At 47.1% G+C, this 18,791-nt stretch overlaps 1 protein-coding gene across 3 annotated transcripts in view; it reads left to right on the forward strand.

Moving 5' to 3' along the window:
* osbpl10a (oxysterol binding protein-like 10a) overlaps positions 1-18,791 on the forward strand; it is a 51,025-nt gene extending 32,234 nt beyond the window's left edge. For all 3 annotated transcript variants that reach the window (XM_076051495.1, XM_076051496.1, XM_076051494.1), the window contains 7 exons: positions 1,039-1,169; positions 10,670-10,819; positions 11,857-12,355; positions 14,098-14,284; positions 16,098-16,280; positions 16,368-16,521; positions 17,235-18,791. In XM_076051495.1, coding sequence (XP_075907610.1) covers positions 1,039-1,169; positions 10,670-10,819; positions 11,857-12,355; positions 14,098-14,284; positions 16,098-16,280; positions 16,368-16,521; positions 17,235-17,279 — 1,349 coding nt within the window. In that variant the 3' untranslated portion in view covers positions 17,280-18,791. The remainder of the gene's footprint in view (positions 1-1,038; positions 1,170-10,669; positions 10,820-11,856; positions 12,356-14,097; positions 14,285-16,097; positions 16,281-16,367; positions 16,522-17,234) is intronic.

Consider the following 18,791-nt stretch of genomic DNA (forward strand, 5'->3'; position numbering starts at 1 on the left):
AAAGTCCAGAATGCTCACTTAGGAAATACAATTTTCTTGTTTGGTCTTGTCTTGTTTGGTCATTATTAACCAAGGCTCATTGCTAAGTTGAGCTCTCAGAAAGGCGATTTACAAAAGTAAAGGGAAAGTGTAGAAACTGCCACAAAACCTCAAAAATGTATTTTTTTCTGATGGATATTATCAAATAGATTTCCAGTAAATTTTATAAACTCGTTTAGTGATTTGATTAATCTGTATGAATGGAGTAGCACACAATGCATTTGGGAGAATTATGAGCATCAATGAACAGCTTCAGTTGACTCCAACTTGCCAAACTTGACCTCTGACCTCAGGGTGCTGCCCTCCCACTGACTGCGTAGACTTGATACTTTGTTGCGTACTTTGACTCCTCCGCCGCGGATGGATTTCTTTTGTCCGATTTTCTGACCACATTCCAGCCCTGCACGTTTGCATGCTAGCATAATTATACTGTTAGCATAAGGCTAAAGTAGCTTCACAGAGCCTCTCATGCTCGCTGGTTACTTTAACTAGTTGACTCTAACTGAACGTATCTCGTTTAGCTGCAAACTTAAGACTTTGAGTAAAATCATCACTTTTGGTGTCACTTCTATCTGATGCTTGAACCAATTTTCTTTTTCATCTCGGCATTGATTGAACGCCTGCAGTTACTGTAATGAAGAATAAGGAAGATGTGACAGTGTGCAGGATTTCTGAAGAACAGACGCAATAAATAGTCCTGTTAAGGCTTCCTGTGTTTCTGCTACAGGTCGATTTGCTGTTAAAAAAAAAAAAAAGATTGTTTTTTTATGATGACTCTTGAAGTAGACATGCAATTTCCTGTCTGCCACACGTCCTACTTTAGCATGTCTTATAATAAACTGGAACCCATAAATAAAATAAGACACCTTGTCTTTCAGAGCCTCTCATCAATTCCAGCTAAAGCTAAAGATTGAATCACCCGGATGGACGAGAGCCTTAGTAAACCTGCAGGTGCGACCGCTGCTTTGTTGCCCCTGACGCTGCGCTGTCGCCTTGCAGATGGTGTTCCTGTGTGGACTGTACCAAAGTCGCCTTCCGGGGAGCTGCTGAAGAACGGCGGTGTGACTCCTCTGCGGTCAGCCGAGCCCTCGCCGGCCCTCAGCAAGCGGAGTGTGTGCAGCGGTGCTGAGGTGAGCAGCGTCCCGGCACCGCAGTCGGGTGTGTCTAATTTGTTTTTCTGCCTTTTTTATGGAGCATGTGTTTACTTTTTTCTTTATTTACTTACTTACTCATGAAAGTGGACAACAGAACTGATGCATGGACAGTGTTGTTGGGATTAATCCATAAAAGTAGTCCAATTACGGATTACTCCTTTAAAAAAGTTATCTAATTACTTCTTTAACTGCTTTGTTTCATAAGTAATCAATTACCAATTACTAATTACTTTAGTTAAAAAAAGATAAAGCAACAGTTGAGAACGTCTTGTTTCCTGCACATACACGTACAACGATCCACACAATATTCTTTGATTGATACGGGATGAACTCAAAGTAATGTTTGTATTTCCAGCTACAAACATAATAGCTGTCCCCCCCCCGGCCTTACTTGAGTGCATCGTCGCATATCAGTGACGTTGCATGCACGGCTGCATCATCAATCAGCAACATCATTGTTTTCGGTTGTTTTCCTAAATTTCAGACATTTTGTGGATAATAACATATTCTTAGCTTGCCAAATATTTCAGAAAAGTAAAGGAATACTTGATAAAGTAATTATGATATAATTACCAGTTTTACCACAGTAATCCGTTACATTACTCCATTACTAAAAAAAAGTAGTTTAATTACAGTAGTGGATTACTTAGTAATAGATTACTCGCCAACAATCTACGTAGATACACTCTCCATTTTCAAATCAAATCAACATCTCCATTATTAGGAAGGAGCAGCGAGAATCTTGAACAATTAAAAAAAAAACAGCAATTTGATTATAACGAAACAAGAGCGACACAAAAAAGAAACATGAAATACAGCCCATAAAAGCACCAGTTTACACCTCAAAAAAACAATTACCAATTACTAATTACTTTAGTTAAAAAAAGATAAAGCAACAGTTGAGAACGTCTTGTTTCCTGCACATACACGTACAACGATCCACACAATATTCTTTGATTGATACGAGATGAACTCAAAGTAATGTTTGTATTTCCAGCTACAAACATAATAGCTGTCCCCCCCCCCTTTTTGACTTTAAATAATTAGAAAGTGACATGCTGCACGGTGGTCATCGATTGGACGTTTGCAAAAGGTAGAAGGTAGAGCTCAAAAAGCTTGGGACAGCAGGTTGGAACATCCAGTGTTGACTGTCGCCGTAGACGCAGACGCAGACGCAGACGGCAGATGTGCTGAAGCGAGTACGTGACACCGAGTCGGCGACCGTCGCTGCACCAGTGGGAAAAAGACATGAGGGAAATGAGGAAGAGGCTGATGAGTGACAGACGGAGCTGCGAAGAGTGTGATCGCACAGACAAACACATCAAGCGGGCAGCACCATTGGATGTTGTCTCCTTGTTGCTGCAGTTTTCTACAGAAACGCATTGAAGCAGCAGCTGCGCTGCCGTCTTTGTGTCGCGATGCTCCGTCCAACAGGTGCTTCCACTGGAAGAACAGGAGACTGTTAACATAAACTGCCAGATCATAAAGGGGGAAGTGTTTTTATCATTTGCTTTGTGATTGAGGTTTATTTGGATGGTTGAATATCGCTTTGCTGGTTGTGACGCTTTTGCAAACCTTGCTGTATCTGATCCTTGAATGTCAGCGCAAACAAACATGTCTGCAAGTGCCTTTCATTCCACAGAAGCCGAAAAAAAGATACTTTTTGAAATGCAGACTGTCCTCCTCCCTCCGTCTCTCCGGCTCCGTATCGGCTCCTCGCCGCTGCCCTGCAGCTTCCATTAAAACCTTCAAAGGCGCTCTGGCCGGCGTTTGAAGGAGGGCATAGAGGAGGAGGGGTGGGTGGTGAAGGTAGAGGTGAAGGAGGAGGAGGAAGACGAGGAGGACGTGTTGGTCCAGGCTGACGCTCGGCGAGGTGTTCCCAGGATGCAGCAGCAGTCAGACTTGGGATTCCAAGCCAGCTGAGTTTCAGTCTCGGCCAGCGGGAAGTGTGAAGGTTGAAGGTGGAGAGATGTTCAAGCTCTTTGCAGGAGAAGCAGAGACCTTGTTGAAGCACCTGCTGGGGAGCTTTCACGATGGAACAGATAGATCAGTCTGGCGAAATGGCTGTTTTGCCCCCTTGTGGTCAAGAAACAGCACAGCAAAAAGAGCAGAAAGATGTGTTGGATGTTTACGGAGATCAGAAAAAGACCAGGAATGTTTAGATTCTGCTTTGATAAGCATTTATCAACTAATGAGATTAGTTTTTACACACTTTGCTTGGCACAGTGAAGACAGAAGAATCTCCAATCTTTAACTGCAGATCCTATGCAGCCTCTTAATGAATGGATTTAACAAATTCCTGCCTCAAAATATGATTCTGGAGAAAATGTTTTTAAATTCCATCAACATGTTTCTTTTCAGATGGAATTGCAGAGGAGATTATTATTTTTCCCCCCTTGTGGGTCCCACATTGAAAACCAACACTGTGAATTGTGAGTCAAAGGTGAAAAGAAAAAAAAAATACAATACCTCTGAAATAATAAAGGTTTGCTTTTTGAATTATTTAGCTGCTTTTGATATTTGTTCCCTGTGTGTGCAGGCAGGCAGGCAGTGAAGCAGGAGGGCAGGCAGGCAGGCAGGCAGGCAGGCAGGCAGGCAGGCAGACAAGCAGGCAGGTAGGCAGGCAGTGAAGCAGGCAGGCAGGCAGTGAAGCAGACAGGCAGGCAGTGAAGCAGGCAGGCAGGCAGGCAGGCAGGCAGTGAAGCAGGCAAGCAGGCAGGCAAGCAGGCAGGCAGGCAGGCAAGCAAGCAGGCAGGCAGGCAGGCAGTGAAGAGGCAGGCAGGCAGGCAATGAAGCAGGCAGGCAGGCAGGCAGGCAGGAAGCTCAGGGGGCCGCGGTGTGACGGAGGGAGGACGAGGGGAAAGATTGCGAGGCCTTTGCAGAAATCAGGGCGGTTAATGCATTTCCCTCAGTGTCGGTGCATTGCTGGCTGGCCACACTGCAGTCTGATCACTATGAAAAAAGCGGCTGAGGAGAGGGGGTGGGGGGTGGGGGTCACCTTTTGTCACAAGGGCAAAAGAGAAATTAAATCTGCTTAAATGTCTTTTTATGAAGCCATGTTTTTGGTAAAAGATGAATTAAAGTTTTATTTCGCCATAATCTACGATGCACAAAGTAAAAACAACAGAATAGCAGCAATACTGACAGTTATTGAAAGGTTTTTACGCTGTATCTACTTCATTATTTTTAAACGCTAGTCCTAGTACTCCCGCTAGAGGGAAGCAGAGAGCCGCTTCTCTTGTTCGATGAAACGTTGGCAGCAGCGTTCAGCCCAGGACCTCAAATTCATGTCTCCTGCCGAGACAACAGCATCATCATCTGTTTTTCAGCCTCTCAGTGAAACGGGCTTTGCTAAAGATGAATTGACTCGGATCGCTGCGGCCGAGATCGACCGCGGAAATAATTCACAAGATGATTTTTTTTGTGAGGGTGTCCTCACACTGTTGTTGTGTTGTATTGTATTGTATTGCCAGGTCTGCCGTGACTCACTGTCGTGTCTGTAATCCAGCCGCTTATTGGGTTCTGGCTTCTGCTGCAGGAAAGTGGAAATGAAATCAAGGCTGCTCGTGTCTCCCACTGCCCGCCTTACAACAAACACAAAAACCTCTTTTTCACATTTCTTTTGCATAAATCATCAGCAAACACGCACGCACACACACACACACACACACACACACACACACACACACACATGAGACATTTTGTAACGTTTGAAGCTCATTAAATTATTGATTAAGTAGGCTGCTGTTCTTCCTGTGCTTTTCTTAAATATATTAATTCCAAGATAAAACACAACAACTAGAACACAATCTGCCGGAAGGCTTTTCTGTTTTTGGGGAGGGGGGTTCACTGTGACCCGTGGCTTTCATCTTCTCTCTGTGATGCTTCTCTGGCATCCGTGCAGGAAAAAAGAGCCGCTATTATTTGATTACCTCACATCAGCGAGTGTAGCCTCAGTGAATTGTCTGTGAACACTGTGTCGCAGTGGGAGAGCCGCTGATCTCTGTTAGCTTTAGTTAACAGCCTTTGAATTTAGCAGCTTGCGTCTGCAAAGCTTCATGCTTTTATTGCGTTATTTGCCTTTGTGTTTGACTGGATGCAGCTGTGCTGTCTGGTCGTCTGCCTCTGGTTCGCTGCTCCGCGTTTAAACTGATTCTTCCCCTTTAAGTCGAAGCGGCCTGCGGATGATTCCGCTGTCGGGAACAGGAGCACTTCCTTTCATCTTTGTGTGTGTGTGTGCATACTGTCTTTATTGTATCCACTCATTAGATGTTTTTTCTGACGAAACTTTCGCTTGTGATTCATCTCGGGAGTCGAAGCTTCCTCGCTCACATTCTAGCCGACCAATCAGATGAGCCGCTGTTAGGTTAGTGAGACGGCGCGAGACGTTGCTGTGTTTGTGTAGCTGAACTCTTTGCCAAAGTTTGTCAGTGATAAAATGATATATTTCAGCTTCATGTAATTCATGCAAGGCAAACATGACCATCACCCCCACCCTCCATTTTAAGCTCATTTCAACAAGGATTGCATTTGTTTCCTGTTTGTTCATCTTCACCCTCTGGGAATTTTCAGGGGGAATTTGTCCTCTGTGGAATTTGGAATTGCACTTGATTTTAGACTGGAAACTATTCTATATTGGATGCTGTCTAATGGAGAAGTTGAATTCTGATTGGTCCAGTCCACGGTTAGCCTCATCCTGCCACAGCTGGATTGCTTTTTAACTTTGTCCCCAGACTGTGTTAAAACCTCTGCTTTATTCTGAAAAGGACCTTTCATCAGCTGACCTTTTCTGCAGCGGCTGCTCCCTTTAGCTTTGCTCCCGTCACTCTGAGTGAGCAGAGAGACTTTTGGCAGTCTTTTCGATATCGTGGAGACGGAATTCCACACTGCCCCCCCCCTCCAGTGAAATCACTCAACAAGCCACTCTCAATCAGTCGATCAGTGCCGTGTCACTGCCGTGGTCCTGTGCATAATTTATTTTTAGACGTTTTTTGCCCTAGTTTGAGTGGTGTGCGGAAACACAGAGCAGCCTGTTCAGACATCTGTTACCATTTAATGCCTTCAAAGCTGCTAATTAGCATCAAAAAAAAAGGGGGGGGGGGGTAAATCAGTTCAGGTCTTATTAAACAGCTGCAAAGTCTTTGCCTCAAAGCAAACCGTACAGTCTCATCTGCATAATGTAAGAAGGTTGTAATTGCAAATCTGAGGTTTTCTTTTCTCTAGTTTTGTGATTCTATCTATCTATCTATCTATCTATCTAGCTAGCTAGCTAGCATTTTGATGGAAAATTCTATTTTTTTTTATTAGAAAACTATATTTAAAATAATAGTATTATATTTTAAATTTATTATTTTTTTCTGCTTTTTTAATTTTGCATTAGTTTTTCGGGATTCAGACTGGAGTTTAACTGATTAATACACCAATAATCTAATTAACAGCCACTCTACTGGATGGAGACAGTGAAGGAGGAATTTGCAGTGCAGAGCTGCTGATGACTAATAATGCACGTTCCCATTTTTCCCTCTTTGCCCTGAGAAGGAGGGGGAGGAGGAGGAGGAGAAATCCGTTTTAGTCGAGCACTTCAAAGGTAGAGCGCGATAAGGAGGACACTTCTGCTGGGGAAATGATTTCACACGGCCAGGTTCAGGAGTTCAGGCTCAGCGCCACCTCCTGGCCACCAGGTAGAAGGCAGGAAGATGACGAGGAGGAGGATGAGAAGGAGGACAGACCCTCGAAGTTTGCCCTCGTTTCTTGACGTCTTTGGTGCGTGGAAGAGGAGGTGGTCGGAGAAGTAGACAAAAAGAGGCGAGAGATGATGATGATGAAGAGGAGGAGGAGGAGGAAGACGAGTCGAGCTGAGGAGAAAAGGATGGTGATGAAACAGAATAGCGGATGGCATGAATGAGGGAGAGGGAGTCTCAGCTGAATGGGAAGAAAACAAAGAGTGAGATGACAGTGTGAGGGCGGCGGAGGAGGAAGAGGAGGAAGAGGAGGAGGAGGAGGAGACGAGGAAGAATGAATCAAACATGAGCGCCGAGTCAATTAGAGGAGAAGAAGGCTGAGAGAGGGAGGAAGGAAGCGCACGGGGAAAAAAGTGGCTCCTCCACCAATAGATGGCATGGTCTTGAGATGAGAGGTGGAGGTGATGAGGTGGAGGTGATGAGGTGGAGGAGAGGAGGAAGAGGAGGAAGGGGGGGAGGTAGAGATGGAGGAGAGATGCAGTGAAACACACCAGAGAAATGACGAAAAGATGCAGAGGGAGACGTCAGCGGGACTTTCCCTCCCCTCAACCCTTCCCTCCCCTCAACCCTTCCCTCCCCCCTCCCCCCTCCCCCTCCACTCTCTCTCTCTCTCTCTCTCTCTCTCTCTCTCTCTCCCCTCCTCCTCTCTGTTTTTTCAGAGTGGGTGGTGGGCAGAGAGGAGGGAGCCTCTCTGCAAGTCACGCACAGCTCAGCTCAGCTCAGCTCAGTTCAGCAGCTCCAGATTTCAGACCCCAGTCATCAGAACACACAGGAGTGTGTGTTTGCATTTGTGCGTCTGTGCGTGTGACTTTGTCGGCGCTGCTTTAGATCCTCCAGAAAATTCCAGTTTAGGACAGTTTTTTCCGTGACGTGTCAACCTACTTGTGTGGACCTGGTGCGACCTGAGCTTCTTCCTGTGGCTTTTCCTGCTTGGTTTTGTTTTGTTTTGTTTTGTTTTGTTTTGTTTTGTTTTGTTTTGTTTTGTTCATATTTCTTTTGGCGAGACTCTCGGTTTTGTTCTGGGGTTTTTCATTTTTATTTAGAAAAAAAAAAACCCTCAGCAGCTTCTGGATTGCCACGCGTCACCTGCGTTCGCCCTGGGCCGCCTTCCCTCGCTGTGTTTGAGATGAGATCCAGCTTTATGCAGGTCAAGTCTGCAGCTCCACAACAGTGCAGCGTGAGTGTTCGTCAGCTGATCGCCTGTGTTTGCTTGTGCTGCTGCGTGTCTGCTGTGTTTTCGTTGCGTAAGTTTTTTAACCGGTAGATGTTGTCAGAAGTCCCACACACACACACACACACACACACACACACACACACACACACACACACACACACACGTCGTGTTACATCAAACAGCATCTGTAAAAGTTCCTGGTGTGGCTGTTTAAAAAGTGAAAACCACATCTGTTCCCTTTATGGAAATCATCACTTTCCAATATAAAACAAATGTAAATGCTTTTAGGTCCATTATTGTTGCTGTAGTTAAAAACCTTCTGGCCTGGTCCAGTTCTTATTCATGCATTGGTGGGTTGTAAGCAAGTTTCCAAATGGGTGACAGTGGAGATTTAAACTTCCTTCTTCTCTCTGAAGAGTCACTCAGAACTCTGTGTGATGTGATGTCATTTTTTTTGCGCTCTTGTTTTATTTTGTCTTTATTTATTTTGATCACTGCCGGTTTACCTCATTGTGTTTGTTTTCCAGGCGACTTTGCATCGCTCTGCTGTTTTATTGCCAGTGATGTGTAATTACTGAAGATAAATTCAGAGTCTTTATGGTCTTTGTTGGAACACAAATCTTTGCGATAAGAACTTTAAACAGGATTGGCTGCCTTAAAGCAGTTTGCAGGCGGGGGGGGGGGGGTGAAAGGACGTATTATGGGCTGGATTTGACACGAGTCTGTTCTTTTCTGCTCTTTAAGGTCATAAACCCTCCTGGGTGCTAATCCCTCCTCTCATTCAATTTTGCACCCATCAGTTTTTGCAGAGGCGACCGAAAACGACGGCCTGCGATGTTCCAACGCCGCTGTTCCGACCTCCTCGCCAGTAGTTTCCTCTTCCTGTCTCCAGCCTCTTTAATTAGTCAGAACCGCTGGAATCATAACAGACCTCCCGCTCTTCCTCCTCCTCCTCTTCCCCACCCCCTCCACACTACCACCTCCTTCACTCTTTTCCCTTTCTATATATATCACTCTGCTCCGAGAACACGCCGGCTCCAGGGACTCCTGTTCTTTGTGTGTTCATGCGTGCACCCTGCTCACGTGTGCGCGCGCGAGTGTACGCGTGCGTGCGTGCGTGTGCGCACTGGGGCTTTTGTGCAGAGTGTGCGCCCTAACGTGTGAGTGGATGTGTGGAGCTTGTGGCATGCACGCGATGAAATATTCAGGTGAGAGGAAGGCACTCGGCTCCTGGAAGTCTCTCCTTCTCTTTCTTCCGTGTTTATCTTCTCCCGTCGTCGGCCTCCCGCCTGCTTTTCCAGCGGTGATGAAACATCCACAAGGTCCCGTGCACTCGGTGTTGTGACACGGGAGCAGAAGTAGAGGAGGGGAATCATCAGCAGCAGCAGCAGCAGCAGCAGCAGCAGCAGCAGCAGCAGCAGCAGGCTGCTGGTGGAGAGTTGTTGCCCACGGGCTCCAGAGCGCTTTCTGCATTATACATCAATCTCCCTCCACTTCTTCCTGCCCCGAATCGCTGCAGAAAATATCAAAGGCATCAGCGTTTCTCTAAACCTCCGCCAGTTTCCACCTCGGCTGCGTCCTTTTGCGTCTGAACGCCGGGTCGGGGCGAGACTCGCGTGGCAGGTGTGTTGACTGCCGAGGTGAAGGAGTTTTTTTGGGCCGCGGCTCTGTTACAAGGCTCCAAATGAGCCGCGTGGCCTTAACGTTGGCATTAAGAGCTGGAGGCCTTGCACGTCTTCTCCCCTCCTCCTCGTCCGGTCACAGTCGGTGACCTTGGCGAAAATTGAGAAAAAAACAGGCGCTCACTTTCAACTTTGTTTTCAGCAAGTTTGCGCTAAAACACGCGCTTCTAGGAACCGTCTCCTTCTGATGTCACAAAGGGCTGTGGCACGTCAGCGATGCCTACCAGAGTTTGTTGCAGATGGGCCAATGGTTTTGCTGGAGGCTGTAAACTGAAGGCTAAATGTGCTGTTTTCTGGACACCTTTTGTGTTTTTATCTCTCTTTTTTGTTTGCCGAGCTGCTCCGGTGGAGACTGAGATAAAAAAATGAAAGATTTTGAATGAGTAGAATGTGGGAACCTCCACAGTCAGTGAAACTGTAGGACCGGTGCTGGCTAGCTAGTCAGCTAGCTGCTGAGCTATTATTATTATTTTTTGTTATTATTTAACTGAACGGAAAATATTTTTGCTTGTTGTTAGTCACAAATTTACTACATGTATAATATTCACATTAACTGATAAACTATTAAGAGGATTAATTAAATATTGAAGCGTTGTTTAAGAATTGAAGATGGTGTGAGTCACCATGGCGCCTTGCAGCACAAAGGCAGATGAAGAGTTTCCCTTTTTTTTTTCCCCTTTCTTTCCCAGCCTTGTTCATGTGACTTCCTCCTGGGCTTCTGGCTTCCTCCCAAACACGAGCCCGCTGCGGTTAACCGCCTCGAAAGACCCGCGAACAGACTGTGCAGATGCCTGGAACACAGACGCTGCAGGTCTGGGAGTGTGAAAGGGTCTTTATGAAGGACTTTATTTTTTCTTTTTTCTTTTTTGACTTTCTCAGCAGCACACTGGGCTGGATGACATCAGCCCGTCTGAGGAGGTGACGGACACGGAGGACAATGAGGAGGAAGACCTGGGCGTCCTGGATGACCAGCGCAGCATCATCCTCCACCTGCTGTCGCAGCTCAAACTGGGCATGGACCTCACCAGGGTAGGCGCCCCAACCACCACCTTCATCACTACTTCCACCACCACCTCCACCTTCATCACTACTTCCACCTCCACCACCACCTTCATCACTACTTCCACCTCCACCACCACCTTCATCACTACTTCCACCTCCACCACCACCTTCATCACTACTTCCACCACCACCTCCACCTTCATCACTACTTCCACCTCCACCACCACCTTCATCACTACTTCCACCTCCACCACCACCTTCACCACCACCACCACCTCCTCCATCTTCACCACTAGCACCACCTTCACCTCCACTTCCTCCACCTCTACATTCAACTCCACCACCATCTTCACCTTCATCACCTCCACCTTTACCACCACCACCTCCACCACCACCTTCATCACTACTTCCACCACCACCTCCACCTCCACTTTCACCACCACCACCACCTTCATCACTACTTCCACCACCACCACCACCTCCACCTTCACCACCACCACCTTCACCTTCATCACTACTTCCACCACCACCACCACCACCTCCTCCATCTTCACCACTAGCACCACCTTCACCTCCACTTCCACCACCACCTCCACCTCCACTTCCTCCACCTCTACATTCAACTCCACCACCATCTTCACCATCATCACCTCCACCTTCACCTTCACCACCACCTCCTTCCACCTCCACCTCCTTTCGCCTCCATCACCACCTCTACTACCTCTACCTCCACCTGCAACTCCACCATCTCCACCACCACCAACTCCTCCTCCTCCAACTCCACCTCCACCACCTCCTTCCACCTCCTTCTACCTCCACCTCTAGCCCTATCACCTCCTTCTCCTTCCATATCCACCACCACCAACTCCTCCTCCTCCAACTCCACCCCCACCACCTCCTTCCACCTCCTTCTACCTCCACCTCTAGCCCTATCACCTCCTTCTCCTTCCATGTCCACCACCACCAACTCCACCGCCACCTCCACCACCCCATCGTCCACACTCAAACACGATGCAGCAGTTTGGACGTTCCTCAGGGCAACACTTCCCATTGGCCCCCCCCAGGTGGTGCTGCCGACCTTCATCCTGGAGAAGAGGTCGCTGCTGGAGATGTACGCCAACTTCATGGCCCACCCGGACATGTTCCTGTCCATCACGGCGGGCGCCACGGCCGAGGAGCGCATCGTGCGCTTCGTGGAGTACTACCTGACCGCCTTCCACGAGGGCCGCAAGGGCGCCGTGGCCAAGAAGCCCTACAACCCGGTGCTGGGGGAGACCTTCCACTGTTCCTGGGAGGTTCCCCGCGAGAGGGTCAAACCTGCGGTCAGGTCCAACCAGGGTCCCTCGTGGGAGCCCGGCAGGGGCCCCAACAATGCGCAGCAGGACGAGGACTCGCCGGCGGGCTGCTACAGGGTGAGATTCATGGCGGAGCAGGTCTCCCATCATCCTCCGGTGTCGGGGTTCTACTGCGAGTGCCGGGAGAGGAGGATGTGCGTCAACGCCCACGTGTGGACCAAGAGCAAGTTCATGGGGATGTCCATAGGAGTCTCCATGGTGGGGGAAGGTAACACGGAATTTTAGTTTTTTTTCAAGAAATTCAGTTATGTTCAAAAGAGCTATACGATGTACATTATGATAGTTCTCTAAATGAAAGGGGAACCAACACCGCAGGGATAATAGAAGTAGAAGTTACATTTTTAAACCTTTAGACCATCTAAGTCCGTCAGTTCCATAACTGATATGATCTCTGACAGTGTTTCGCAGTTATCAGATCTGGTTGTTTGTTGCGCCCTCCAGGAAATACCTTTCATTTCACTAAAGGATAATTAAAGGGACATTCCAGGTTACTTCCGTCCTCATAACAATCCCTGTTTGCAAAGCACGCACGCACGCACGCACGCACGCACGCACGCACGCACGCACGCACGCACGCACGCACGCACGCACGCACGCACGCACGCACGCAAAACAGAGACAAGCAGACAAAAGAAAACACTTTGGAGCTGCCGTCAGCAGTTAATAAGTCGAGTGGAGCTCTGATCTCGCTTCTCACTTGCGTCAGGCCGTCACGTCGTCCCGTCCTGGACGTGAGAGGATGCGACCTTTGCCGCGGCGATCAATAATCCCGTCCTGTCCGTCTGCACTTGGGACGCGACGCCACTTGAGATGAGTCACCCTGAGCGGAGAGACAGGAAGTTCTGGGCCGAACACGACACATGTGAGCCGACTGGGTCGGACCTCACGGCCGCCTGCAGGTTGTGACGCAGCAGATCTTCATTGTGCTGCCGTCGGAGAACACGCTGACGCTCGCTAACCGCTAGAAGTGATGCTTTGTCGGAGCTGACTGACTGTCACTTTGAGAAACGGGCTCATCAGCCTGCCAGAGATCAGGATTACTTCAATGCAGATTCTATTGTTACTATTTTATTATTTTATGAATTGTAAATTTGTGGAACAACTAAAACAGGACACATTTAAAGGTCTCCACTTTTCAGATGTTTCTCCCCTGAACTCCAGTGGTTAGAACCTCATACGATGGTCTCCATAAGACTGCATGATTTTTAGCCCTGTGTTTACAGCCCCTCTCTCTCTCTTTCTCTCTCTCCCTCTCCCTCCCTCTCTCACTCTCTCCCTGCGTGTGTGTCATGAAGCGAGCTTGCTGGTACCGCGCGTGCTTTCCGAGCCCAGCGGGCACTTTGCAGCGCTCCACATAGCGTCTCGTGAAAGCATGTGACACAAAGCCATTCATGGACAAAATGGATCCAGTCAGGCAGTGGACTTTAGCGAGGCCTGACCCCCGTGAGTCAGCCGCCACTGGAGGCCAACAGCACATATAGACAGCGAGCTGGTTTCCAGTTCACAGTGCAGGCAGTGTGTAACGTTGCCTGCTGTCACAGTGGATATTTCTGCCCTTAACAAGCAGCAGGCGTGAAATCAAAACAGCCGCCCGAGAGGTTGTTTTTTTTGTTGTTGTTGTTTTCTGTGAACTAGTAGTTCTGTTTAAATCAGGATGTTCAGTGTGTGTGAGCGTAATGGACATCTGCTGCCTTTTTATAGTGAACATGGAGTCAATGTGCGTCCGGCCCACACATTTATTTGTTTTCTCTGTGATTGGTTTAGTCATGTAGACAAAGACGGGCAGTGAGCGGAAGAGTCAGCTGAGCTCAACTTTCCAAACAACTTTCCTGCTGCAGTGACTCAAGACTTGAGGTTTCTCTCCGTGACTTTCTCCTGAACAACGCTCTCTTTCTCTCCCTCCTCCTCATTCCCCTCCACTTACCCCCATCCTGCACCTCCTCCTCGCAGGCGTCCTGTGTCTCCTGGAGCACGACGAGGAGTACGTCTTCACGCTGCCGTGCGCCTACGCCCGCTCCATCCTCACCGTGCCCTGGGTGGAGCTGGGCGGGAAGGTCTCCATCAGCTGCGCCAAAAGCGGCTACTCGGCCACCGTCACCTTCCACACCAAGCCGTTCTACGGAGGGAAGGTTCACAGGTGAGAGCTCCTCCCCTCTCTGCCGATGCAGTCGTCTGGCGTGACGGCACGCTGGAAAAAAGGCGGATGTTGTCGTCGGCGAATCAGGCGCTCGACCATCCGTCTCCTGTTGTTCATAAATCAAACTGACCATCGGTGAGTTGACCGGGAACTCCTGTTCAACTATAACAAGAAATGCACAGCGCTTGCCCTAAGACTCAGCATCATGAATCTGCTGCAACTCCTAACTTGACACGAGAAACTCAGAAATTCAAAGAAAAACTGCAAAGTGATTGGACGAGCCTTGTGGTATCTGGACTTTACTTTTTTGTCATGCCAGTTGAGCCAGTTTAGCTACAGTTCAAGGCTTATTAAGCTGTGACAGTACTTTAGACTGCAGCTTGGTAAGATGGGTGTGATGTCAGACTTGAACTCTTAAGCTTTTCTACTTCACTATACTTCACTATAGTTTACAGAACAGAAAACCTGAGTTGTAAAAGAAAAAAGACAAAGAGTCAGAAATGACTTTACTGCTTTTCTTTGATGGGGGAACAGGAATTGTCCATGACCCGACTTATTTGCCCTCGGCAACATTTTCAAAATGTTGTACACGTGCAGAGAGGTTCCCCTCATCCTGTCTGGTCTCCTCAAGCAATCCAGCAGATTTTGAGGTAAAATAGTGTTGACGCGCCACAGTGGAGCTGCAGCGTGCGACTATGAGGGAAAAGCCCTTAAAAGGCCTTAAAGTAAGAATACTCCCAGCAGGGCTGGTTTTTGACTGTTTAAAAAAAATGGAACAAAAACTTAACTTAAAAAAACCCTTAAAACTTGATCTAACGACTTCACCTTCTGTTCATTATCTTCTCCTATCAACAACTGAAATGATCATCTTTTCTATCAGTCTTCGCAGCATCTTCTGACATTTCTAACACAGCTGCTGAGGAACAGCTGAAATAGCGGCAGAGTCACCAGCGATGTGACATATTTACTATTTGCGTTCGGCCGATCCATAATCGTTCACTGTTAACTGGAGCAACACAACTGGGTCAAACACAGTGCCACGCGTCCCCGTCAATATGGTCCGAATGGCCCGCATGTGCTCATTCTCACAACCAGAATTAGATTTTTCAACGATCCAAAGTCCATCTGACTAGTGTTGTAGTACTCAAGGTTGGTCTCCAGACCAGTTTTTAAGGGTCAGGGTCTCATCTCAGACTCGGGATTTTTGATCAAGGATGGTTAAAAATCCAGAAAAGGTTTAGTTTTACTACCTCATCCCCAGAGCCATGGAGAACTTTCAGGTCTTTCACAACCACCATGAGTGAGATGAGTGTATTTTAAGTGTTGAGCAGGGGTTGTCACGCATTTTGTTCATGCTTGGCATGCAATCATTTTCATTTGAATTATTTCTTGTTAATTTATGAAGCAAAGTTGTTTTTTGAAAGTTGCTGTTCCACATTTATGTGGAAGCAAACTTCAATTTATCTAAAGATACTGGACATTTATTCAGTTTTGTTGTGATTTTTCTTTGATATATACAGTCTTGGTCTTGTCTCAATCTTGATACTCTGTAGTCTTGATTTTATTATTTCTGTTTTTTTGCAATTCCTTATTTTTATCTCTTCTGCACACATATTTTTACATTTTCATATACTTAGTAAAGTGAACTGTTTTTTTATATTGTTGTTGTTATCAAGAACCAACTACAGTAAAGCAAATTCCTTCTAAGTGTAAAACTAACTTGCCAATGAACGTGCTTCTGATTGCGATTGTGATAATGTCTTGGCGTGGGTTTGTGCGGTCTTGACTACATCACTACATCTGACCCACTCAGAGTGACGGCCGAGGTCAAGCACAACCCCACCAGCACCATCGTGTGCAAGGCGCAGGGCGAGTGGAACGGCACGCTGGAGTTCACCTACAGCAGCGGCGAGACCAAAGTCATCGACACGGCCAAGCTGGCCGTCACCAGGAAGCAGCTGCGCACAGTGGAGCGGCAGGGCAGGACGGAGTCCAGGTCAGACACACCAGGCCTTCGCACCCCTCCACGCACCCCCGGCTGGCCAACTCACCCGACACTGACTTTTTTTTTTTTTTTTTGCAGGCGTTTGTGGCAGCATGTGACCAAGGCCCTGAAGGACGGAAACATCGACGAGGCCACGGGGCACAAACACCGACTGGAGGAGCGGCAGCGGGCCGAGGAGAAGCAGAGAGCGGCCGACAACAAACCCTGGACGCCCAAGTACTTCATGAAAGAGGTAAAACTTCAAAAAAAAAAAACAAAACTTCTCTTTACTCATAGTTCCACATTCACCGCCGGCACACGGTTCAGCCCTTGAAACTCCTTTGGGACTTTACGCAAGTGAAGAGCGACCCGAGAAGAGCCGTGACATTCGTGAATGGGACACAGCTGACAAGCAAGAAAAAGGGAGAAAATATACTGTTCTCACCTCTCTGCTGCTGGAGTGGAAAATTCTCCTCTCAGTTTCTGACGCGTGCCTGAAATATGTGAAGGAAACTGTTTTTGTTATTCCCCCTGCTGCTTGCAGAATTCACCAGAACCTGTTTCAAGGTTGTGTTCCTAATGCGGTGAATAATTTAGATAAGTTTTTTTTTTTATACAAAGCGGACATAAATAGAAGATATAGACAGACTTTATCTGTCATTAAGATTTGCATCAAAATGAAATTAAGATGCAATGGCTGAGTTCAGGAACAATGACAGCTGTTGTTGCAGAGAGATAGATATACATTGAAAATAAGGAAGGGATGTCTAATCTTTCCTTCAAAAAGTGGTTTTAACCTGTCATTTTTTAAAAGATGAAATGCAAATACGTTGTAACTGTTATTGCCATCACAAAGAAACAAGTCATTTTCCAAAGATGACCAGACTGTTCGATGGCTCCCGTCATGTTTGGATGGTGAGAGTTGAAGCTGCGATCTTCTTTTAATTGTCCCGTCCACACTTTCAGGGAGACGGCTGGATCTACAACCAGCCGCTGTGGAAGTCCACCTGACGGCTGCGGAATAGCGCTCCCCTCCTGGCGGACACCGACGGAGCTCCTGCCTTTCCACGCTGAGGGGGTCAGAGGTCAGGGAGTGACCGAGGGTGTGAGGTCCAGGGACCTTCAGGCCTGAGCCAGAGACTCAGAAGCAGAAAAAAAGAACCAGAGACAACGGCTGGGGGGACCTTTGGACACAAATACATTTTTTATATACAGTAAATAGTTATTCAAACTAGAGTGATTCTATTTTTCACCTTGCCAAGGCCTTTTTTGCACATGCACAGTAATGACGTTTGCCACTGGTGGTGTTTTCTTTTTTCTTTTCTTCTTCTTCTCTTCTTTCTGTGACGATCAGTATCTGGAACGTCGTCAGTGTTCGGTTTTTCCGAGATTTGACTTTGTGGAAGCAGCAGCGTTAGAATAACTCGACTCCTCCCGTAACTCATGATACTGTAGCTGTAAAAGACATGTTTATAAAAAAGCACTTTAGGAAATAAATGTAATATTTTGTACGGATGGCTTCTACCAATCAGGGTGGTCTGTTTAGAGCTTTACATGACGTTCGGCCACTGAAACCGACCTACACATGTACTGCATCAGATTACGCCTCAGTATATATTATTACACAGTATATTGCAGCGAGCGACTAGAGAGAAAAAGGTCCTGATTGTTTTGTTCTGCACTAATGAATGTAATTTAGACACAGTTGATAGTTTGATACTACTCATAGTTGTCGTGCTTGGTCATTTTTTTTTTTGCATTTACTTTTTAGCCACGCCCCTCTGTATTTGTGTTGGGTTGCTCGACCTCCGCGTCACACGACTTACACGTCCATCACTACCTCTGTGACTCAGCCGCCACCCACCGGCTTTGGGTGGTTTGCCGCCGTTTTGCTGTGCGTGTCCTGGAGCCGGGAGACGACACCTCCCTCGGAGTCAACGCTTTCCCTCCTCACACAGCCCCGTGGTGATGAATATGCATTAGGGCGGCTTAAAGAAGAAGAAGAAGAAGAAAAAAACACCACGCTCTCGCTTCTTAGCGGAAGGGTTCATCGGAAGGGCGTCCCTGTGAAGAGGAAGCTCTGCTGGAGTAACGAGCCGCTGACAAAGTAGGTTGATGAAATACATCCAGTTGGTTTTCCCCCCAGACGCTGAAAGAGGGACGATAAAGACTGAACCTCCTGAGAATCAACTTCTGACTTCCTTTTTTTGGTAATATCTCTATGTTACAAAGAAATATATTCTCTATTATTCTCTTGATCCTTCACGCCATATTCCTATTTTTTAGACTAGCCGCATTTACCAGAAGCCTATCTGTAGCTGATGCCGTTAAAGTGGAGAGAAAACCTGTATCAGACCAAAAAACACTCACACATACACACTCAAAAAGAAAACGGTGTTTGTCAATGTTCAGAAACTCACCTGAATCACATTCAGCAAACAGTTTTGTATGTCATGATGAAATAAATGAGCTTGTGGAAGGATTTTTAAAGCCGTTTTTAAATTAAAAATCTCTTTCTCTTGA

This window comes from Nelusetta ayraudi, unplaced genomic scaffold (assembly GCF_046127955.1).
Source record: "Nelusetta ayraudi isolate G7.1 ecotype Tasmania unplaced genomic scaffold, CSIRO-AGI_Nayr_v1 ptg000135l, whole genome shotgun sequence".
Classification (NCBI taxonomy): Eukaryota; Metazoa; Chordata; class Actinopteri; order Tetraodontiformes; family Monacanthidae; genus Nelusetta; species Nelusetta ayraudi.